Source organism: Saimiri boliviensis, chromosome 17 (genome assembly GCF_048565385.1).
Source record: "Saimiri boliviensis isolate mSaiBol1 chromosome 17, mSaiBol1.pri, whole genome shotgun sequence".
Taxonomy (NCBI): domain Eukaryota; kingdom Metazoa; phylum Chordata; class Mammalia; order Primates; family Cebidae; genus Saimiri; species Saimiri boliviensis.
In genome coordinates this window covers 28,923,986-28,948,635 of record NC_133465.1, presented here as the reverse complement: position 1 = coordinate 28,948,635, position 24,650 = coordinate 28,923,986, and the positions used below count along the sequence as shown (strand labels likewise).

Here is a 24,650-nt window from a genome sequence, read left to right as displayed (position 1 = left end):
ATGGAACCAGTACCTGGGACCCTTGGAATAGATCACCTGTGACAATGTGTAGCAACAGCTGCCACCATCTGTGAGTCACTGAATCAGAACCTTTGTTCATCAGTATTATCTATGGCTCCAGACACACGATTATTGATATTTGGCTACGCTTCTATAATTCCATTGAGCCAGAATGCTCCCTGACAAGCCCCGTTTGCAGGAGTGGCTGGACGGGGTAGTTTTTCACAGAACAAGAAAGCAAGAGCTGCTACCTAACTGGAGATGCTGGTGTCTCCTGGATCATGTGGCTGAGGCTGAATTTAAGAATACCAAGTTGGGGGCTAGGAGTGGTGGCTCACGCCTGTAATCCCAGCGCTTTGGAAGGCTGAGGCAGGTGGATCACCTGAGGTCGGGAGTTCGAGACCAGCCTGACCAACGTGAAGAAATCTTGTCTGTACCAAAAATATAAAATTAGCTGGGCATGGTGGCAGGCACCTGTGGTCCCAGCTACTCAGGAGGCTGAGGTAGGAGAATCACTTGAACTCAGGAGGCAGAGGTTTCGGTGAGCTGAGATCGCACCATTGCACTCCAGCCTGGGCAATAAGAGCAAAATTCCGTCTCTAGATAAATAAATAATAAAAAAAAATAAAAATGCCAAAAGGGTGGGTCAGCTGTGATTTTCCCTGATAACTTTCCCTGCTGTAAAATACTCTGAACCCAGAAACCTGAGGTCTGTGCAAGTCAGAAAGGTCCACATCATTTACAATCACACTAGGTAAATCCGGCTTGAGAATAAAAACCACGTGTTCTTGTGGTGGCCTTCCTCCAAAGGGTTTGCTTGATCGGCTTTATGCTGGGGAATAAGTGTAGCAGAAACGTCACCAGTGACCCAGCCCCTTACATAATGCTCAGGCTAAAGGTGAGCCCTCTGGAGCAGGAGTTAAGGTGATTATGACTTTCGCTCCTCTGCAGGAAGCGCGGAGCTTCCCGGGGGCCCCTGGTACCACCTTTGCAGCTGCATGGACAGAAATGCTTACGAAAGATAGCAAATCCAAGCCACTCTGTGTTAGGTCGGGGGGGAAGTGAGGGTGACACAGATGGATGATCCCCAAATCTCTTTTAGCTGCTCTCCCAAATCTGTTGTCAGAGCTCCCATCAAAATCAAGATTGACTCACTGGACCCCCACTTCTTGTTATCTTCCTGTGCTGATAACCAGTCCCAGTGAGAGGCCCCAACCCACTCACTTTCCCCACTGCTCTGCTCCCCATCAGGTTCCCATCTTCATGCCCACAACTGGCTACCATTTTTGATGATCTACAAATTAACTACTTGAGAGGCTTTAGGGGTAGAAGGAGCAAGATAGAGCCTCTGGCCTCAAAAATCTGACCTCCAAGGAGGAGATAGGAGGGACAGCCATGCCTGGTTTGAGGTTGGCTTTTAATGTCATGCTGTGAATCTAATCCAGCTTTAGAGTCTGCCCAGCCTGGTTTAAGACTCTGGACCTACACTGATGCCCTTCTCTGACCTCACACAGGTTTAAAAGTCCAAAAGCATCTGGGACTCTGAAGCCGCCTCCAAATTTTCCCTTACGCAAGCCTACCCTTCTGCGCTCTCTGTGGAGGTCTGTGAGGTCAGGCTTGGGAGGGCTTCACCCAGCTTCACAACCTGGAGAGCCTCAGACATGCTGCCTTCAGCATTTGGCTTACTGGAGATTTGACTTTTCTTTTCTTTTGTTTTTTTGAGACAAAGTCTCACTCTGTCGCCCAGGCTGGAGTACAGTGACGCGAATCTTGACTCACTGCAACTTTTGCCCACTGGGTTCAAGTGATTCTCCTGCCTACACCCCCCAAGTAGCTGGGATAACAGGTGCCTGCCACCTCGCCCAGCTGATTTTTGTAATTTTTAGTAGAGACAGGGATTCACCATGTTAGCCAGGCTGCACTTGAACTCCTGACCTCGGTCTCCCAAAGTGCTAGGATTACAGGCATGAGCCACGGCACCCAGCCTTGACTTTTCTTTTCTTTCTTTTTTTTTTTTTTTTTTTTCGAGACAGAGTCTTGCTCTGTTGCCCCAGATGGAGTGCGGTGGTGCAATCTCGGCTCACTGCAACGACCACCTCCCGGGTTCAAGCGATTCTCCTGCCTCAGCCTCTCAAGTAGGTGGGACTATAGGCGCCCGCCACCACACCCAGCAAATTTTTATATTTTTAGTAGAGATGGGGCTTTGCCATGTTGGCCAGGCTGGTCTTGAACTCCTGACCTCAGGCAATCTGCCCACCTCAGCTTCCCAAAGTGCTGGGATTACAGGCATGAGCCACTGTGCCCAACAAGATTTGACTTTTCTTTTTCTTTTTTTCTTTTCTTTTTTTTTTTTTTTTGAGACGGAGTTTCGCTCTTGTTGCCCAGGCTGGAGTGCAATGGCACGATCTCGGCTCACCGCAACCTCCGCCTCCTGGGTTCAGGCAATTCTCCTGCCTCAGCCTCCTGAGTAGCTGGGATTACAGGCACACCCCACCATGCCCAGCTAATTTTTTGTATTTTTAGTAGAGACGGGGTTTCACCATGTTGACCAGGATGGTCTCGATCTCTTGACCTCGTGATCCACCCGCCTCGGCCTCCCAAAGTGCTGGGATTACAGGCTTGAGCCACCGCGCCCGGCCAAGATTTGACTTTTCAACCAGCTTGAAAGTCTAAGCCATCATGTTCCCAGACTTACACCAATGAAGACTGAAAAGACATACTCTGTCTTCTAGCCTCTCAAGAGGACCTACCGCCCACCCCAGGTCACAGCCTCTACTCGCAGCCCCTGATACTGACCCCCTCCATTCTGGTAACATATGTAGGGGAAGCGCCAGACGTTGCCCAGGTCCACAGCATAGCCAATGACTGAGAGGAGGAAATCCACCTTCTTGCCCCAGGTCTCCCGTTCCCCTTGATGAAGCTCAGCCACTAAGGTGGTGGTGGCCGCCTGGATAGGGTGCCTCGTGTCGTCTCCCGCACCAGGGCTTGGAACCGCTGAGTATCCATTAGATATTTGCCCGGGCTCCAATTTGGCCCCTGGGGTGGACACACCCTTCTGCAGAACTCCGTTTTCCTGACAATCTTCTCCATCCTTACATGCTGATAGCTGCTTCTGAGAGTTTAAGGGCGTGGTCTCCATCCTGCTGGTTAGTAAATGACACCGACGCCCATCTGCCAAGGATCCCCCTGAACTCTGGGTGCGCGGATATGTGGATCACCTCTGAGCTTCCTATCGTCGGGACTGGAGGCTCTGTCAGAGAGACACACAGAGGAAGGAGAATACGATTAGCCATTTTACTAGTCTTTGGTATTAACTCATTGCACATCTTAAACTACAATAGTTAAGGGGATTCCAAATGCACCTGTTAAATGTGAAACGTCCTATTTGCGACATGAGAGTCCATGAAATCAACTAAATTTCTCAACCTATACAGGGCATCAAATTACAATCAGGTAATCTGAAAAGGAAACAAGACCACCAACAAAAATAGATAGCAAGTCACCCAGGTTTTACAGAGGCCGCACCGGAGAGCAAAGCACTCGCTTCCCTGGGAGCCACTGAAATCTCACCCTGTGGTTTTCTAGCAGCTCTGAAGAACATGAGAGGTTCCAAAGCGTCACAGAGCCCCCAATTTGTCTTGGATTCCATGTTGGAGAAACAATGACAAGCAAAGGCGTTTCTGCCCTTCAGTAGGCAGGAGAGTCCTCGCCATCATTTAAGCTGCACACCCAAAGTTACATTTTATGTCAACTACAGATATGATTTTATTTCATCTTCTTTTTCTTTTTTTTCTTGCTTACCTACAGAAGGACAGATACGATTTTAAAGGGAAAAACGCAAAGGACAAAGGCAAAAAGGCCACCCTTTGTGGGGCACCCCAGCTCCTTAGCTATAGACTCTTGTCACCCATCCTTTAGCACCTGGGAAGGCTGGGGCAGATTTGAGGTGCCTCTGACTGTGTCCAGTCTGTCTACACGTGACCTTTCTGCATTCCCATTATGCATCCGCAAATCTGACCAGGCCTTAACGGCACTGCTGCTCACCATTCGTTCTTGCCACTTGCCAGCAACTCCCGTGGCTGAGACCCTTGTTATTCTGCAACGGTGGGCGAGCAAGGTTGCCTTGCCTCCAGGAGACTCAGGGAGAAGAGCATGCAGGTTACGGATGCCGGGGTGGCGGGTGTCGCCGTCCCCACGAACCTCCATCAGGAGGGCCCGGCCGGGGCTGCTGCGCCTTCATTTCACCGCTGTGGCCTGGGCGCAGGAAAGTCAACCCAGCTCTGGATTGAGGTCTGAGTCGTCAAACGTGGGGTAGAAATTTGAGCCCTTTTGGACTTTAAACCTATGGCCTGTTATAAAGTTGTAAGCAGAGAAGACTGTTAACTGTTCACTTTGTTTCTTCTGGGCCTGAGCTTTTCAAACTCTTGAAACGGTTTTGGAGTTGAAATATGTTTCTGCCTAGCTGAGATGACACCAGATCCTTCTAGGAAAAGATAGCCAGGGATGGACTATTTATAACTGCACTGATCTGGGGCTAACCTTCCAGATCCAACAGTTAAGAGGATGGCTAGGAACTGGCTAATCGAAATGGCACAAGGATGTCTACTACCTATTTAGGGTTTTCAGTGACTGCAACTGAACTATCTACACATGTGAAGAAGACGAAAACATGGTATGTGAAAAATCAGGACACAAAATAGTAGCTTCATGCTGACGACTGCATCTCTAAATATGAGCAGGATTAGACATGAACACCAGGGACTGTCAGTCACTAGGGTTTTGTGTTTGCTGCATTTTTTTTCTGTAAAGTGGAAAATAAAAATTTTAAAGATATTGATTGTTGCCAAAAATATCTACAGCGACAAGAGAGACATCAGCTCCGCGTAGCTATGGGGTTTGTGTATAAGGGGAGGTAGATGTCGTGGGCTGTCCCCCACTGTTTGGGCCCCATGCCACCCACCCCAGGCTCAGAGGTGCAGACACCACTCAGGAAGATGTGCATTTCTCACAAGAGCGAGCTCCAGAACCTCATCCTGCTCACCATTTATGCTACTGTCCGGCCTTGGCATCCCTGCGCTTCCCCCTGCCTTGGGCCCTCATACTAGGCTTGATAGACCTTTAAAATAACCACACATCCTCTCATCCACCATAGTAACCATTTACCAGGCCAGAGATATTATTATTATTTTATTACATGATAAGATGTCAACATATTTAAATATTCAGCTAAATTAAACTTGAACTTGGTGGTCTCTGGTGGTGGTATTTAAGAAGGCCTCTGTACTTCCCTCTGGCCTCTATCAATGACATGTATTTTACATTAAATGTTGGCGAACTTGAAGGCCAAATGGCAGGGATGAAGCGCTTTTCCATGTGTGGCCAGAGGGCGACGAACTCACAGAGCTGCTCTTCCTCCCACTGTCCCCACAATTTTTTTTTTTGGTGACAGAGTCTTGCTCTGTCTCCCAGCCTGGAGGACGGTGGCACAATTTTGGCTCACTGCAACCTCCGCCTTCCGAATTCAAGTGATTCTCGTGCCTCAGCCTCTGAGTAGCTGGAACTACAGGCGTGCTCCACCACACCCAGCTAATTTTTATATTTTCAGTAGAGACGGGGTTTCACTGTGTTGGCCAGGCTGGTCTTGAACTCTTGACCTCATGTGATCCACCTGCCTCAGCCTCCCAAAGTGCTGGGATTACACGTATGAGCCACCGAGCCCAGCCTGACTCCACAATTTTCTGCAAGAACCTCTTCTATTTTCAGTACTGCCACTTTCCTCTCATTTAAATAGAAGCTCCAGTTGCATCACCTAACCTTTCCCTGGCCTCTCTGCCCACGCCCAGAGGGTCTGCAGCAGGGAAACCGTCCACCTCCGAAGCAATACTCTGGGGAGAAGAAACACTTAGCTACAGCAGTGAGCAGTTACCCTCCTGCCTCAGGAACCCAGTGATTTGTTCTGGATTTCATTTACTTTCTCCCTCGAGGCATCCTGCAGAGAGGGTGGAAAATGTGTGCGGTTAGGTAGATTTTTGGGGTGCAATGTGTGATCTCCGGGGTCCTCAGGGGTTCAGCCCCAAAGGCATCCAATCTTGAATTCCTGGCAACTATGGCGAGCAGCTCCTGGAAGAGCAATACACTGTTTCTATTTGTGTTCTGGGCCATTACAGAGGTCTTGTTTCTGGAAATATCCCCTAGTGCTTTTCAATTTTTTTAATTTATAAATTTTATATCAACAGGCAGAAATGGCCCCAGTGCGAGAAAACCCAGAGTATCCCTCAGGCAACTCATGACCCGGCTGCCTCTCCCCAGAGACTGTCTCCCACTGTCCAGCTGTGCTTTCTGGGGTTCTCCTACTGAGCCCCCACCCCTCATAATAGAATCTGGGGTGCAAACAGAAAGTTACAGCCACTGAAGCTACCAAAGGACAGGAGACGCACATCTCCTTCCCTTAACCCACTCCTCTGCCTCTGTCAGGTAGAGGAAAACTCCTCCTGCGGACTAACCGGGACTGCCAGGACCAGACGCCAAGTGCCTGGGACCCTTTCTGCCTTCAAGCTCCTGCCTGTGGAGCCCCAAACTCTCTCCCCATCTTTCTGATTCTGCAGAGCCCTGGCTGGCTTTTTCTACCGAGACTTGGACATAACAATGGCTGAAAACAAGCTGGCCGAAGAAGAGAAAAGTGTGAGTTGTTAAGAAGGCTGGTTTCTGAGAATGCCCTCTTCTAAGCTTTCTTCTTTAAAAGATATTTTCATCCTGCTGGGTGGAAAAATTGCAAAGGTGGTCAATATTACAGCTGTGACTTTCTCCAGGCAGCCTTTGAGTTTCCCCATGGCCAGAAAAAGCCCCTGAAGGAAACCTTCCTTTGTACCTCGGATGTGTGCTGTTGTTCCAGGCTGAGCCGGTGACAGGCTGAGGGTGGTGCCATGGACCCCATCTCTGCTGTGGGATGACAGCTCATCCCCCCCAGGTCTCTGCACATGAGGGGTGCGGTTGACCAGCCGATGGGCGTGGTTGACTTTCTCTTCACTCTCCCCGAGCTAATTCACTCCATTCCCCTAATCCCTGACCCCAAGTGAAAAAGGGCTGTTTCTATTTAAATTTCTCCTAATCAAATTGCCAATCCTCTCTCCACACCCTCTGTCTCTATGGCCAGGAGCAACCCATACCTGACCAAGCATGTAATTAATGATGATTAGTCACAAAGACCCAGCCCTTTGGCAATAGCTGTGACTCTTCATCTACTTGATGTCCATCAGTGCATTCTAAGCAGAAAGACATGGTGAACTTTGATTTCGTGCGTCAAGATCAAAGTGAGTTCATTACTCAGGAAACTCAATTTTCTTTTTCAAAACAAACAAAAACAAATGGATTGTGGGTTTAACGCAGAGATAGAATTAATTACAGGTCATATAGCCAACTGGCAGTTCGTAGGCTCTATTCAGAAGAAGGCTAAAGTTCCCAAGGCATCTACCAGGGGTGAGGGGAATTACTGAACGCTGGTGCCACCCAAAGCAGTAAACATGGAATCTGGCCCTCTCCACGGAGAACGCTCCTTCAGCAAAGACATGCTGTTGGGCCACACAAGCTAGTCTCCTCCAAAACAAGGCAGGCCAGGCCAGGTGACTCACGCCTGTAATCCCAGCACTTTGGGAAGCTGAGGCAGGCAGATCACCTGAGGTTAGGAGTTTGAGACCAGCCTGGCCAACATGGTGAAACATCATCTCTACGAAAAATGCAAAAATTAGCTGGGTGTGGTGCCTGAAATCCCAGCTACTCGGGAGGCTGAGGCAGGAGAATTGCTTGGACCCAGGAGACGGAGGTTGCAGTGAGCCAAGATTGAGCCGCTGCACTCCAGCCTGGGCGACAAGGGGGAAACTCTGTCTCAAAATAAATAAATACATACAAAGATTAGCTGGGCGTGGTGCTGCCTGTCTGTCATCCCAGCTACTCAGAAGGGTGACGCAGGAGAATCGCCTGAACCCGGGAGGCAGAGGTTGCAGTGAGCGGAACTGCACTCCAGCCTGGTCTACGGAGTAAGACTCTGTCTCAAAAAAGGAAAGAAGAAAGAAACAAGGTGAGCACAGTCCTGCCTGCGTGGAGTCCACAGGCCGAGCCCAAAGTCTGAAAAGGAAGACCAACTGCTGCTAGGAAATACACGATGCTTCTGGAGTCGCAGTAACCGAGGCTGCCGCTGGCTTGCCGCGGCGTGTTGAGATGGCTCGCAAGTTTTGCACCACAGCTGCCCCCGGGCTTTAAGTCTTCTTTTGCTGCTATTGCACAGTTTCTGTCACAGGACCTTGGCTGCTGGCTGATCCTTCCTTGCAGGCTCCACAGTGTGAAATGGGAGCTCACATTTACATCTGCTGAAGGCACTGCTGTGTTCTCAGTGTGTGCAGGGTCATGGGGGTACAGGTTAGAAGCCATAGGCACTCCTGGCTTGCCTTTCCAATGAAGTAAAGAGATTTCATGGTAGAAATGAAGCGGGTAGAGAAAATCTGCTTGTTTTTTGGACAAAAAGGGTAGAAATGACCTCCACTATCACAGCCATCTCCTTATCCAAAGAATTCCTTATATGAGAGTCAGACAATTTAGTTGTTTTTTTTTGTTGTTTCTTTTTTAAAGAGGCAGGGTCTTTCTCTGTCATCCAGGCTGGAATGCAGTGGCACGATCAGAGCTCTCTGGTGCCTCAGCCTCCCGGGCTCAAGGGATCCTCCCACCTCAACCTTCCAAGTAGCTGAAATTACAGGCGTGTGCCACCACACGCAGCTAATTTTTTGCATTTTTGGCAGAGATGGGGTTTCACCATGTTGCCCAGGCTGGTCTTGAGCTCCTGGCCTACAAGTGATCCTCCTGCCTCGGCCTCCCAAAGTGCTGGGATTACAGGCATGATCCACTGCACCCGGCCTGGTTTAAGTTTTTGGAGAAGAATTAAGTAGGATAAAATCCTCAGGGCCATTTGGGCCAGTTACCATGAGAAAGGAAAAGAATCTCTGTCCAGAACTTTCCCTGCCTGGGAGAGGATAGCCCTGGGCTTCTCTCTACACAGAGTATAAAATCTAGATGATTTGCCCCTTGTGATGGACTTAAGATCATTTATTTTGACTTTACTAGAAGGAAATGAATTTGGCATAGACAGACATGAACAGCCCTCCCCCAGTGAACATAAACAGCCAAGCCCGGACTAACTTCCTTCCAGAGTCATCCTTCAACAGGTCCTGTGTTCACAACTCATAGCTCTCCTTTCTGCCTCAGATCTGCACTGGAATCCCCCATCCACAGCTGACTGGCTGTGTGACTTTGAGTAGGTCACTTAACCTCTCTTAGCTTCCCTTTGTGTAAAAGCAGAGTGTTAAAATCGCTCCTTCCTGAAGGCTGTCGTGGGAATTAAAGTATGACAAATGCTTAACTCAGCGTCTAGCACAGGGAAAGCATCAATAAATGACAGTGAGTTGACGTCACTAGCACCACCACACCTCGCAGCCCATTCTGCCTTTCTACTTCACATTCTAGTCAGGGAAACTGAGGCCCACAAGACTCAGGACCTAAGTGATCTGTGGCTCCCAGCACAGGCCTCCCCAGGTCATGGTTGGTCCTCTCAATCAGTGGCTTGGGGTCACCTGGGAAACAGACATGTGGGCAGCTCTCCCAGAGATTCTAATTGAAGAGATCCACGTGTGTGCTCAGGGATCTGCATTTTCAACAAGCCATCACAGGTTACTCAGGGGCCAGCAGGCACCGACAGTGCCATGTGCAACCCCGCCCCATACCTTCCCTTCCCCTAATCATCCTGCATCCACCACGGCCTGGCATAAGCTTCTATCCACCTCCTCTTACCACCCCAGCCCAAGATTCACTCTTTCTACTCAATTCTCATTTGTCACTCACCATTGATTACCAGGCATCATTAGTTATCCTTTTATGTACATTTGCTTCATGTGCCCCTGGAAGCAGGGCCATGGCTACATGTCCCTGTGTCCAGATACTTGCAGACTGGGCCAGGCGTGGTGGCTCACACCTGTAATCCCAGCACTTTGGGAGGCTGAGGCAGGAGGATCACGAGTTCGAGACCAGCCTGACCAACATGGTGAAACCCCATCTCTACTAAAAATACAAAAATTAGCTGGATGTGGGGGCATGCGCCTGTAATCCCAGCTATTTGGGAGGCTGGGGCAAGAGAATCGCTTGAACCTGGGAGGCAGAGGTTGTGGTGAGCCAATAGCACACCATTGTGCTCCAGCCTCGGCCACAGAGCGAGACTCTGTCTCAGAAAAGAAAAAAGAGAAAAAAAAAAAAATTACTTGCAGACTGGAGCATGCCCTGTACAGCTGTGAGCACGCAGGGCTGGTTTCAGCTCTCCTGGGTGAGCAAGGGTGCCAACAGATACGAGCCCCATGTCAGGTCCTGCTCTTTCTCTCCTCCCTGGAGTTAAGTCAAATGGGATCAGGGTTCTATTCTAAAGGGCCCTGCCCCTCCCTGACACACCCATCACGAAGATGAGCTGTGCATCTTGGGGGCAGAGCAGGAGGGCTGCCTTAACAATCATTTTCATGGACTATGGACTGTAAGAGACTGACGTGCCGAGGATTACAGAGCCCAGGTTGGGCTTTCAGACTTTGAGACAATTACCGGCAGGCACGCCCATCAGCGGCCTGGGCTCCAATGTTCATCTGTGAGCTGGTGGTTTGGAACTTAGCATATATTTCCTACCCACAGAAATAAATGTGGTAAACGAAAACTTCTGAAATGAAAACTGTAGCACACAGTGTTAAGTGCTATCCGACAGCGTGGGGGTGGGGAGGGGGCTCACAACGAGACTGATCTGAAGTTCTTTATTTTACTCTTCTTTTTGGTTCTTAAGGAAAACTAAATTTAAGGAAAGAAAACACAAGTGGGAGCAGACATAAAGATAGGAACAATAAACAGTGAAGATTCCAAAGGAGGACAGGGGAGGGCTGAAAACTTCCTATTGGGCTCTATGTTCACTATCTGGGTGATGGAATCGATAGAAGACCAAACCTCAGTGTCCCACAATATACCTGTAATAAACCTGCACATACACCCCTCAACTTTAAAATAAAAATGGCACTAAAAAAAAATGAAGTAAATATTAAAAAAAAAAAAAGAAGAAGAGCGCCGGGCGCGGTGGCTAAAGCCTGTAATCCCAGCACTTTGGGAGGCCGAGGTGGGTGGATCACGAGGTCAAGAGATCGAGACCATCCCGGTCAACATGGTGAAACCCCGTCTCTACTAAAAATACAAAACATTAGCTGGGCATGGTGGCACATGCCTGTAATCCCAGCTACTCAGGAGGCTGAGGCAGGAGAATTGCCTGAACCCAGGAAGCGGAGGTTGCGGTGAGCCGAGATCGCGCCATTGCACTCCGGCCTGGGTAACAAGAGTGAAACTCCGTCACAAAAAAAAAAAAAAAAAAAAAAAAAAGAAGAAGAAGAAGAACAAGGAACAGGGTGATTCTTGTACAGATTCCACGGAGGTGTTTTTTAGGCACTTTTAAGGTCTTTAGTTTTGCTTGTTTGTTGTTCAATTTTAAAATATATAGTAGAGACGAGGTCTCGCTATGTTGCCCAGGCTGGTCTCGAACTCCTGGACTCCAGAAATCTTTCTGCCTCAGCCTCCCAAAGTGCTGGGATTACAAGCGTGAGCCACTGTGCCAGGCCCAAGTTCTGTAGAAGTTGATGACATGGATTGCTTGTGACACTTAATTTCACAACTTACCACTTTTTGCAGAAAACAAAACTGCTTTTACTTTGTTACCGTAGTGTATCTAAATCTGGACGAGTCTGGGAAAGAGACTTGAGAAACTCAAAGCAGGTGATGTGTGAGATTCAGCAGGATTAGGAGTCACTTACATCTTCTAAACACTCCTTTACTGTTGCAATAAATGCAAATTGTGCAATAAATAGAAATCAAGATAAAACACATGGGAACATGTCCAAACACAGCTTTTCTTTTTCCTTTATACACGTATATTACTGAGATTACCTTTGTGTAAAGCAGACATGATTGGGCCCACAGAGGGACCCAAGACAGAGAGAATGGGAAAAACAGCAAACAGCCCCAGGGACAGGGTGCTATGGAGTAGGGGTGGATTTACCTGTGGCAGCTGGGCAAGGTGGAGGAGGGAAGTGGGGAGAAAGGGTCTAAAGTGGAACGACAAGATAAAATGGGAGTGGAGAAGACAAAGGAGAGGGGGAACTGGCCATTTCTCTGGCTGGCGCATGGAGGGGGAGAAGGAGAGGCTAGGTCAGCTGAGGTGAGGCTGCTGGAGGAGGGGGAGCATCCAGGTGGAGAGGGAGGTGCAGAGGCCACCACGTGCAGACCCCTCTTAAGCCGCAAGGTGTTTGCAGTTTGGGTGTTGCTGATCAAAGGTGCCTATACTCTTAGGTTAAAAATTTCTGCCGGGCGCGGTGGCTCAAGCCTGTAATCCCAGCACTTTGGGAGGCCGAGGCGGGTGGATCACGAGGTTGAGAGATCGAGACCATCCTGGTCAACGTGGTGAAACCCCGTCTCTACTAAAAATACAAAAAATTAGCTGGGCATGGTGGCGCGTGCCTGTAATCCCAGCTACTCAGGAGGCTGAGGCAGGAGAATTGCCTGAACCCAGGAGGCGGAGGTTGCGGTGAGCCGAGATCGCGCCATTGCACTCCAGCCTGGGTAACAAGAGCGAAACTCCGTCTCAAAAAAAAAAAAAAAATTTCTGAGATGTGCTTTACCATGAGTCACACAGCTGGGGACATCCGTGAAAAATCAGTTCATCCTTATACATCATTGCACCAATCTAGTTCTCAGATATGCACGGAGATGAGAGCAAGAAAAACTTTCTGACTTGAGGCGTTTACAGTCTCACAAGGTAACCCTGTAAGCTAAAAAGGACATCCTTGAGACAGCGGGGGAAATTGGAATATGAGCTGTAGATGCGATAATGGTATTGTATCCATGTTCAGCTTCACCAGGGTGAAAATGGGGCTGCGGTTATGTACAAGAAGGTCCTTGTTTGTTGGAAATGTATGTTGAAGTATTTAAGGAAGAAGTATCCATCCAGAAGTCTGCAAACTCTCAAAGGTTCAACTATATATATATATCAATATATATGTATGGGATAATTATATTAATGATCTTATATGTTATACATAATATATCCAATTATATATATACTGCATGTGCAAAATTAGATAAATGCATAATTAGGGTGGCTTTGTACACAAATTGGCAAAATGTTAACTGGTGAAAATGGACCATATCTCTGATTTTTCAGTTGAAATTTTTCAAAAGAAAAAGTAATTCTAGCCCTCAGCCAGAGCTGGGAAACTTCCAGTCAGCCAAAGCTCCCTGCTGGCCAGAAGAGCCTCTCTCCCTCTCCCCTGCAGGCTCCTCCCTCCCTGTTCCTGGGGCCCAGCTCCTCGCATCTGAAACAAAGGAAAGGTCCAGCTAACTGGATTTTCCTTTTAAAGATGACATGCTAGGCCGGGCGCAGTGGCTCAAGCCTGTAATCCCAGCACTTTGGGAGGCCGAGGCAGGTGGATCACGAGGTCAAGAGATCGAGACCATCCTGGTCAACATGGTGAAAGCCCATCTCTACTAAAAGTACTAAAAATTAGCTGGGCATGGTGGCGCGTGCCTGTAATCCCAGCTACTCAGGAGGCTGAGGCAGGAGAATTGCTTGAACCCAGGAGGCAGAGGTTGCGGTGAGCCGAGATCGCGCCATTGCACTCCAGCCAGGGTAACAAGAGTGAAACTCAGTCTCAAAAAAAAAAAAAAAAAAAAATGACATGCTGGCCAGCCACGGTGGCTCGAGCCTGTAATCCCAGCACTTTGGGAGGCTGAGGCAGGTGGATCATGAGGTCAGAAGTTTGAGACCAGCCTGGCCAACACAGGGCAATCCCATCTCTACTAAAAATACAAAAATTAGCTGCACGCGGTGGTGCATCCCTGTAATCCCAGCTGGGAGGCTGAGGCAAGAGAAATGCTTGAACCCGGGAGGTGGAGGTTGCAGTGAGCCAAGATCGTGCCACTGCATACCCTCCTGCCTGGGCAACAGAGCTAGACTCCATCTCAAAAAAAAAAAAAAAAAAAAAAAAAAAAAAAAAAAAAGACAATGTGCCCACCATTAGGGAGAGAGGAGAAGAGAGCAAAAGTACAAGAGACTCACATTCTAGGCCTGGCTTTGTCCTCATGACCCATGAGTGAGCTCAAGCTAGCCATGCACAGAGCTGAGGACCCCTCCCTGGTCCTTCCGGGTCTCCCTCTCTCTAATTCTTGGCCCTTTAGTTAGAATTAAAAACTCCCTTAGAGAAAACAAATCAGCTTATTTTATTCGACAGTTCAGTGACAATGGAAATGAAATGCTCTTTTTCCCCGGGATACACACAGAAAGATCACACCGAAACCCAAGACAGCAAAGGCCCACGCGCTTGCCCCTCCCGGCCTCCCACGGCTGCTCACCCAGCCTGGGGCTCTGGGCTCTCCCGAAGCCCACGAGAGGCTTGCCGTGTCCCCAACTTGGCTGAGAAGCACTTGCCCAGACCACCACCTGGCCTGGTCACAACCCCTCCTGTCACCTCTACCCTCCCTACCTCAAAATGACCTGAAGGACTGGACCTCACCATCCCAGGAGACCCACTATGTCCCAGTGCCTGAAGGCCTGGGACATGGCCTCTGTGTCTCACATTACTGGGGTGCGTCTCTCCTTTTGCAGTCCAGGGCTTCTGGGGTTAATGGAGGTCCATCCAGTCCTGGGTGCTAAAGAGCCTGGGGCTTAAATCCCATTAACAAATCCCCTTGCTTCAGGGTTGGGATGGAAGCAGGGAGCTGCTGCCAGCTTCCATGGGGGCCAAAGGAAAGAGGAAATAATAATAAGGCAGTCAGACTGCCTTACACCTGCTTTATCACTACTCATTTTGTCACCTCATTAGACACAGGGCTGGGAAAACACTCGCTCTCATTTAAAAGCGCGTTGTTGACATTCAATAAACGAGCATTCATCTTCCCAGTCACCCAGAGCGACCAAAAGTCAGGCTGTAGGAAACAGCTCCTGCAGAGACGGTGCCACAGACCAACATTTCTGATGTAGACCAAAGTCAGCACGGTGAGCTCCACCTGGAAATTCGGGGGCTGTGTTGGCCGACGGTGGAGCCGCCCTAGATAAGAGCAATTTGCCTCTCTGCTCAGGGAAGATCATTGATGCCAGGTTTCTGTGACAGGTTAGCTTCATCTGTTTTCCACCTGGGTCCCTCCTAGAAAGATGGCAGTTTTCCTTCCTTGGAATGTCATTTGCCCAGGTAAGGCCAGAAACGAAGCCCCTGTAAGAGCAGGGAAGTCTGCCTCCCTTGTCCCAAGTGTGGAGAAACAGGCGCTTTTATGAGATGTTTCGCTCCATGCCCAGATCTGCGCCGTGGAACACCACAAACCTCAGGGGAGTAGAGGCGGCTGTCAGTAGCCCAGGGACTGGACGGGGAAATCGGTGCAGCCCAAATTTGGGCTGCCTGGGGGCCATTTCTACCACACAACACCCAGGGCATCTTGCAAAGGGCATTTGGGCAGCTGGGGAGTGGGGTTATTGGGCCCTGTTGGTTGCTAATCTGCAGGCTTAATTTACATGTGTGCAAAGCCCCCAGACTGTGCAAAGCCTCTGCCTTAGAGTAAAACCTGAGGGGACCCCCAGGAGACCCTGCTTTGAAGGTGATATCTGGGTAGAGAGTACCGGCTCTCAGGCATTTTTGCACCATCATTTCAACTCCTGCTTTCTTAAAGCGGAGAGGTTAGGGTCACGGTTACAGGGTGAGTTGGAGGGGACACGGACACGGTTACAGGGTGAGTTGGAGGGGACACGGACATCATGTTAGGCAGGCCTCCCCACAGCCCCTCATTTAGAGCTGACGACCGTGAGGAGCTGACATGTTACTGGGAATAACTAAGGTATTGAGTTACCTTCTCAACAACAACCAAAAATGACTGTATAATTTTTGCTCTGGCTGTCTGGACATCTTTAGAAAAAGTCAAGTCATGACCATATCCTGTTGATTCATGAAGCCAAATTAAAATTAAGCTTCTTCAGGAAGCCCTGGCTTCTATGTTCTCTCCAATCATACCACTCATTCACAAGTAGGAAGGAGAAGGCCCTGCCACATATTGGCTTAATTTCTGGAGTTACCTGTGTTTCTCCTTGGCAGGGGACATCCAGCGTGTCTGGGAAGCAAACCTGCCCCAGGCTCCTACGCCCCCCTCCAGCCAAGCATCCCCATTCCTCAGGCGCCTCACCCATTTGCGACACTCTTCAACATGCCTCTCCAAGTTTCATCAAAATGCTCAGACGACTCTACACATCCCCCAAGAGGAATTTCTGAGGTCTTTCGGATTCCATTAAAACTTCAACATTATTCCCTCTACCCCACTCCTAGTATATATATTTCTTAAACAACGAGACTGGAAACAAATGGATTTGATTATCTGTGCTGGTGGTTACATCTCTGAAAGGTCTTAGATGGATCACCAGAGTGTTGAGAGGACTTTTGATTAATTGTGAAACAGTTTCAATCTGTTCTACAGTGGGAAAAAGAAAGAAAGAGAAAAACCCATGCCCCAAATGGCTTGCTCAGTTTGCACAAACCTAGTAAGAACCTGCCTCTCATCCATGCTGGAAAGGTCACCGCCACCCCAGAGTGTGTGGCAGGAAAACCCAAACCTTAGGGTCTCAATGGCTTCACACAGAAGCAAGTCACGGGACAGAGTCAAAGCTGTGTGCTCCCTATGCTCCTAAAAACCCAGCACTGACGCTGCCCACAGTTCTCTGTTTCATTAAACACAAGTCCCAATGTCGCCTTCTTAAGACAGTTTTCCTATGTCACTGAAGGCAAAACACATTAAATATTTGATCTCATCTTCCTATGATGAGAGTTAGCTAGCAGGCTCATAAATAATCCATTGACCTGGTTCACTTTTCTGGACAAAATTGATCGTAAAAATAAATACACAAAGCCTTTGTAATGTCAGATTAAGAAATTCCACCCCTCTTGAAATTCTTTAGAGTCCCAAATGGAAAAGGAACAATTCAACATGGAAAAGCCCCAGTTCAAAAGAAAATTTGCTCCTTAGCCCAAGACCCAAATCCAGTCTTGAGCTCCAGAGAGCAATTTTTTTTTTTTGTTCAAAAATAAATCTGAATGTACACAATTTTCAACCAAATGATGATTATATCATTCCACCACGTAGCACAGGCGCTGGAGTTGGAGTTTCACATAAATTCCGAATGGCCCGTGAGGTGCCTGAGCACGCCTCTGCTCTGACAGTGAAACCACCCAAGCCACGGAGACTCTGCCCACTTAAGCGCCACTCATTGATTTCTCTAGCTATCTGGGCATTTGTGTCAACCAGAACTCTCCCTTTGCATAAAGCCAACAGCACGCTATGACAGCAAAGTAAAGATCAAACATAAACCATGGGTTGAAACGAAAGCAACTCTTCCCAAAGAGGAGGACAGCATTTTGCTCAAGATCCTGTTTAAGGGGTTTTTCACGGGTCCTCAAGAGGTTGCAAAGCCCCTGTAAAAACAGGCAAAGGACCCCCCACACCCGCCCACAAGGCCCCCTCGTGCACTCCACGCTCCTCGTCCCCTCCACGCTCCTTGTCCCCCGCCCCACCCTGGCCCGTCTGCTTCAGCTTTGGCTCTTGCTGAGCGGGGAGGGCGCAGGGGCAGGATCCGGCGCCCACCGCTGGGACGCGTGCCCGTCCTCGCATCCTTGCGGGGCGGTGGGAGTGGGATGCAGCTGCTCTCTCTCCCCTTCCCAAGACAAGGAAGAAGTTCTGGAAGAAGCGTGGGTTCGAGGCGGAGAGGAAAAGCGGACCCACCTGCCGGACTGCCGGGCGGAGGCTGGTCCCGGGCTGGGGAGGTGGTCGGGCCTCGCGCCCTCGAGGCACCGGGAGGCGCTGGCTGTGCGGAGGGGCGCCGGCGCGGCCGTATTTGTACCCGCGGCCCCTCACATGGTCCGATCTCTAGATAGCCGCCGCCAAAGAGCTCTTGAAGAATTTTTGCGTCACTTTGAGGCGAATAAACTTAATGCTTCCCCGCGGCCGCGGCTCGGCGCTCCCGCTGGATGGGGGTGCGCTCGCCCGGGAGGGGCCGCGCCGCGGGGCGGGGTGCGCGCCAGATCCCAGCGCGGGGAGGGGAGGGACCCCCGATACACACAAGCTCGCAGGGAGGAGCGGAGCGCGGAGCATTCGGCAGGGCAGGGCCAGTGAGGAATCCTGACTTTCCTGCTCTTTAACTTTGAGGGAAGGGGGAGGCTGTAAAAAGGGGCGGGTATGCGCCTCCCCTGCCCGCACCGCTCCTGGACCGCTTGTAGGATTCTGCTTGTGGCGCTTCCTCCCAGCCATCTCTCTTGACCCCCGACACCTCCCCATCGCCCCCATCCCGAAACCTGCTCTTTCTTCCTGGGACGTAACAACACGTGGTACCCACGGGCTTCTCTGACTGCCCCGCTGGGATGTGAGCTCGGCGTAGAGGCCCTTGTCTAATTCCTCTCCGTCCCCAGAGCCTCACAATAAAGACTTGCAGAATGAAGGAATGAAGAACTGGTTCTCATTTTTTAACCAGCTACAGTTCAAAGCAGCGTCAAAACAGAGCACGGTGCTTTGGGAGGCTGAGGTGAGAGGATCGCTTGCGCCCAGGAGTTCAAGACCAGCCTGGGCAACACAGCAAGATCCCATCTCTAGAATTTTTTTTTTTTTTTTTTTTTTTTTTTTTTTTTTTTTTTTTTTTTTTTAGTTAGCCGGGTGTGATTGCCCGCCCTGTAGTCCCAGCTACTACTCAGGAGGCTGAGGTGGGAGGAGCAGCTGAGACCGGGAGGTCGAGGCTGCAGTGAGCCGTGGCACTCCAGCCTGAGTGACAGTTTGAATTATCTGAAAGGGCCCAAGAGGAGCCTACTGTTTTGAATCACGTGCATGTTTGTTTTGATACTTTTCTCAAAAAGTTTAAACATTGATTTAATGTTAATACTCTTTTTGCTAAAATCATTTAAAACTTTTAAAAGAGCACATGCAGTACTTGCTTTGGGTTGTCCCTGAGGCGGAGAGGAGAGGGCTCTACCGCTCCCCAAGAGGAGGCCAAGGGAAGTAGAAGACAGAAAGGAAAAAGCAATGACAAGTCTGCAGCTCCAGAGAAGCCACAGCCCCTTGTACTCGGAGGAACTGACCCCTGAAAACTGTGCAGCCGGTTGGGCTGAGCATCTAGAGGGACGGAGCTGGACAACCATGGGCAGGCGAGGGCGGCTCCCAGCGGGAGGAGTCAGCACGGGATTCTGGTGCCACCTAGACGCCAGGGCGGGGACCGCAAGGTGCGCGGGAGGCTTGGAGCCCGGGACGCAGGGGGATACTGGGAGGGTGCGAGGGGCATGCTGGAGGGGTGCGGGGGGGATGCCAGGGGTTCAATGGGGATACTGGGAGGGTGCAGGCGGATGTTAAGAGGGTACAGGGGGATGCTGGGAGAGGTATAGGGGAGATTCTGGGGGTACAAAGGGAATGCTGGAGGAGGGCAGGGGCGATGCTGGAGGGGTGCAAGGGGATGCTGGGAGGGGTTCTAGGGGGAGGGAGGATGGTGGGAGGGTGCAGGGGGGACGCTGGGAGGGGTGCAGAGAGGAGGGAGGATGCTGGACGGATGCAGGGGGGATGCTGGGAGGGTGCAGGGGGGATGCTGGGAGGGGTGCTGCTGGGAGGGGTGCTGCTGGGAGGGGTGCAGAGGGGAGGCGGGATGCTGGGAGGATGCAGGGGAGATGCTGGGAGGGTGCAGGGGGGATGCTGGGAGGGTGCAGGGGGGACGAAGGGAGGAGTGCAGCAGGGACGTTAGGAGGGTTAGGTGCTGGCATTCAGAGCAGCAATGCCTAGTGGGGATTCCCCAACAAGCTTGGGAATTTCATTCTGGGGGCAGTGCCTGCATGGGGGCAGGGCTCCTCCTTTCAGATGAGCACAGTTGTCTCCTGCCTCCAATGTTCCACTTCTTAAATGAACGTGTTTGTGCTGTACAGGCAAGGGCAACAAAAAACACAAGGTGCCCTTTCCAGGAGGGCAGAGGAGGGGGGCAGGGGCTCTGGGCAGAGGCGTCAAAGTGGAGGATGGCAGCAGGGGTGACTTCAGTGCTTGGCCACCAAGGCCCTTGTCTCCACCCGGTCCGTCCAGTGTGACTTCTTAACATTTCCTAACTGTGCAGTCTCGTGAACGTGACCTCACCACTCCTGGCCTTTCTTCTAGACTCTTTCTAGCTGAACATCCATTCCTGCCCAGCACCCAGCCCCTCCCTATGGCACTGCCTGCGCCAGGCCAGGCGCTGTCTACAGAGTGGGCCCCCTGTGGACCTGGGTCAAACCCTGGCTCCCACCCTCTACTGTCGTGTGGGCTTGGCCGAGCTCCTTAACCTCAAGCTGTGTGGCCTTTGTGTCTCTGTCTGTGAAGTAGGGAGGATGATCTCGGTGGGCACTGCTCAGCTGTGGGTGGTGAAGGGGCCAACTCCTTGCAGGCCCTTCCACCAAGGGGAGATCCAACCCCTCCTCTCTCTGGCCAGGTGGTTCCATCTCCTCCCCTCTTGGCACCATTAGCAAGAGACATTAGAATTACACAGACTGCCTCCCTCTGGTTCCCCCAACCCACCCCGGGTTCCCCTGCCTCCTGGTTCCCCCAGCCCCCTTCCCCACCCCACCCCCCTTCCCCTGCCTCCCTGGCAGAGTCGGAACACAACTGGTCCAGACTGTCTTCCTCTCTCTGAAGAGATGCTTCTCTTCCTCCTGCCCTGAGCACCATCCGACAGAGAGGACAGGTCCACCTGCAGGTCCTCGCCTCCACCGAACCAGCCTCTCTTCCCCCCACCTCCAGCAGCCCCTCTCTGCCCTGCCTCTGATACTCTTCGCCTCCAGTGCCCTGTCCTTCCCTGGCCTCCCACTCCCTCCCTCGGGAGGATCCTCTGACCTTGCGCCCTGTTCCCCTGCCTGGGCCTGGGGATCACTCCCCGCCTCCAGTTCAGGTAGACAGGCTTCAGCGTCCACCACCAGGAAGGAGCAGCCTCACACCTGCGCCTGCCCTCCCTCTGGGCTGCTCCTTCGTGACAGGAGCCTGACAGCAGAAGAAGGCACAGCCTCTGCCCCAGAGACCTGGGGAGACCGGGAGGCGCTGTCCTGGGCATGGAAGGCTGGAGGGAGCCCTGGGCGAAGCAGGAGGGAAGCAGAGTTTGGGAGTGGGGAGGGGGAGAGGATCTAAAGGCTGTGACCGCGTGGGCTGCAGGTAACACTGGGGGAGTGTCGGGTGGTTGGGGACTGACGAGTTCCTTAGAATGTGAATGCAGGTGTCAGCGGGTGGCTGCAGGGAAGGGAGGCAAGCCGGAAACCCAGCGGGCACCCGCGAAGCTTGGCGCTGGTGGCGGATGGGGATAGCCATGGAGATGTCAAGAGCAACAGGTCCTGGGCAGCTGGGAAGAGGCTGCCAAGGAATCACCGCACAGCAATACTTTTTCTTTGTTCACCTGCTTGAGCCCAGAAATAGTGGGGCTTAGAACCTGCTCTGGGGCTCAGAATAAACACAGGCTTTTGCTTTGAGAGGTAAGGAGCATTTAAATATTTACACCTGCCCCAAACACCACCCAGAAGACCCACTTCCGGGAAGTCTCAAAGGCCAGCAGTGAGTCTCCTGCGGAGCCAGCCAGGACAAGCCATGCGAATCCCAGGCTCTCCCTCCGGAAGCCCTCGGTGCCATCTGTCTGTTGGGCCTCTGCCCTGTTTATACAATACGGAAGAAGGAGGCCCACCCCTCCTTCTGGGCTTTTTCTCAGGCCCAGGAAAATGCTGAGAGTATTCAGTCCTTAGAGTGTCGTCTTGCTCCATCCCCAGCAGCGCTTCCCGGACACCTCTGGTTTGTCCTGGGACCTGGCGTGGTTTTGGTGACTCTCTTCATGTTCAGTGGCACCTCCAAGGCAGGACTTGCTACCACCGTGGACCCTCAGTATCAGTTTCGGTTGCTACTCTTGCTTACCTCATTGTGTATTCAGACTTCATGGATAATTTTTTCTAAAAGAGGGGAAAAGGTGGGAGTGGCTGAGATGGAAAGGCCCAGTTTGAAGGATACTCACACGAGGAGAAATCAGGGTGTAGGGGACACCCCCGACTTTACAGATATTGTGACTACCCCACGCTCTATCTGCGATGTCTGTGAGCCAGGGTTAATGATTTCTCCTTCCTCCCTAGGGGACTCCCTAGGGTCACTGTGGTTAAAAGTTATTTTAAACAGCAGGTTTCCTTCTCCAACTTCAAGCCCTTTCACAATTATTACGGAGTTTACTGACAGACCTATCTCATATCAAGTCACCTTCTTTTTCAACTGGTTCATGCATAAACATGTTATTTTCCCCACTAAACGACACATCTGGTTGGAGAGAAGGGAATTGTTTTAACCCCCAGAGGGCCTACCACATGGCACACTGAAGAAGCTCCATGAGAACTGGTTTTTAATAAAAGCTGCCATTTATTCAGCATCTCCTAGGCACATTATACGCATTATCTTTTGTCCTGTTTCTGCCACGTGGGAAATAATGCAATATAAACTGGTATTATTATTTTTGGATAACTATAAATGTTATCAAAAACTAAATAACAGTTTCCCTCCTTATCAGGCTGTGAGTTCTCATATTAATACATTTTAGTATCATTTGAATGGAAACTGAGGCTCGGGGAGGTTGAGTAGCTTCTCCACATTTCTACAGACTTGCCAGGCGTAAGCACGTATGCTTGCCGAGTGGCAAGGCCAGCATGCCTGAGTACAAACCCTGCTCTTCCCGCTGTGTTGGGCGGATTTGAAACAAAGAAGGTTTAAGCAGTGTGGAAGCCAGGTGAGCCTCGTGGTTCTCTCCCTACCTACTCTTCTCCGCACTGCCAGGCACCTGCATGAAATGAAATCGAGACCTTAATGTTAAATGTTGAAATATGAAGATCTCCGGGACTTTGTTCTTATTCTACTTGTCCCTACTGAGCAAGTTACAGCAAAGCTGACTTCAGGTCTATGTAAAAACTGTTCATTAATTATAGCTGTCAGAATGGAGAGTGTGTGAAGTGTTAGCCTCTCCTGTATTTCCTAGGAGCCAGGCACTGAGAATACAGTCACAAATAGGACAAAGTTCCCACCCGCAGGGGCTGACAGGGAGTAACTGACTTTGGGGAAAACAGACAATACACATAAAAATACATCAATACCTTCGGAAAGTGGTTAAGTGCTGTGAATAAAATAGACCCCGTAACAGCGCAGAGAGTGACAGGCATGGAGGTGGCACAGGCAGTGGGAGGAGGAAGTTGGCTCCCTAGATAAGGTGGTCAGAGATGGCCTTGACACTGAAGGCGTGACCCAAATGAGAAGCCAGCCATGCAGACCCGAGGGAAGAGCTTTAGGAAGAAGGAACAGCAAGGAGGCAGAGATGAGCTTGGTGTGTCTGAGGGACAAAGTGCTGGACAGGGTGGGAGGTGGTCAGTGATTGGCTGAAGCAGAGTATATAAGAAGAGGAGTAAGTCCAGTCTAGAGAGATGGGAAGGGCCACAGTGAGAGGCTGTGTTCCTGTCGTTGAGTGTGTGCAAGTAGTACTTAAAAGACTCACTGGCTTTGGAGAGTTTGGGCTAGGTTAAACCATAAGGTCTCTGCCAGGTGAGGTGCAGGGATGCTGCAATTCTAAGTCAATCACCCTCCCATACTCTCCACCAAATAGCCACTCTGCCTCGGCTGCCCTAGCCTTCTGCACAGCAGCTGATTTTTAAAAAACAAACAGCTGTCATTGGGTAGCCTGAAAGATGGCTGCAGAACTCATTCTGTCCACTTCAAGATGTGCTACCAAACTAGAGTTTTGTTTTTGTCTTTGTTTTTGTTTTTTTTTGAGACGGAGTTTCACTCTTGTTACCCAGGCTGGAGTGCAATGGCGCGATCTTGGCTCACCGCAACCTCCGCCCCCTGGGTTCAGGCAATTCTCCTGCCTCAGCCTCCGGAGTAGCTGGGATTACAGGCACACGCCATCATGCCCAGCTAATTTTTTGTATTTTTAGTAGAGACGGGGTTTCACCTTATTGACCAGGATGGTCTCGATCTCTTGACCTCGTGATCCACCCGTCTCGGCCTCCCAAAGTGCTGGGATTACAGGCATGAGCCACTGCAAACTAGAGTTTTTCTAGAGGAGTCAGCAAGAGGGAAAAACACTGCGTATTCAAACAATATCCAGGAAAGACGTGGAGGGCTTCCCATCTGCACACAAATTCTCTTCCCAATTAGCTGCAGCTAGCCAATTCGGTGGCTTACGCCTGTAATCCCAGCACTTTGGGAGGTCGAGGCAGGTGGATCAACTGAGGCCAGGGTTCAAGACCAGCCTGGCCAACATGGCGAAACCTTGTCTGTACTAAAAACACAAAAAATTAGCCAGGCATGGTGGCACACGTCTGTAATCCCAGCTACTCTGGAGGCTGAGGTGGGAGAATTGCTTGAACCCAGTTAAGTGGAGGCTGCAGTGAACCAAGATTGCACCACTAGACTCTGCACCCCAGCTTGGGTGACAGAGCGAGACTCAAAAGAAAAAACAAAACATGGCCGGGCGTGGTGGCTCATGCCTGTAATCCAAGCACTTTGGAGGC

General features: G+C 50.6%; 1 protein-coding gene across 2 annotated transcripts in view; it reads right to left on the bottom strand.

Moving 5' to 3' along the window:
- Positions 1 to 18,276, bottom strand: part of SLC6A4 (solute carrier family 6 member 4) — a 46,684-nt gene extending 28,408 nt beyond the window's left edge. The window contains exons 1-2 of one of the 2 annotated variants that reach the window (XM_010342090.3): positions 17,863 to 18,276; positions 2,797 to 3,250 (exon numbers count right to left, since the gene is read on the bottom strand). In XM_010342090.3, the coding sequence (XP_010340392.1) occupies positions 2,797 to 3,139 (343 nt within the window). In that variant the 5' untranslated portion in view covers positions 3,140 to 3,250; positions 17,863 to 18,276. The remainder of the gene's footprint in view (positions 1 to 2,796; positions 3,251 to 17,862) is intronic. The other variant, XM_074388422.1, reaches the window with a different exon arrangement.
- Between the last annotated feature and the right edge of the window lie 6,374 nt (positions 18,277 to 24,650).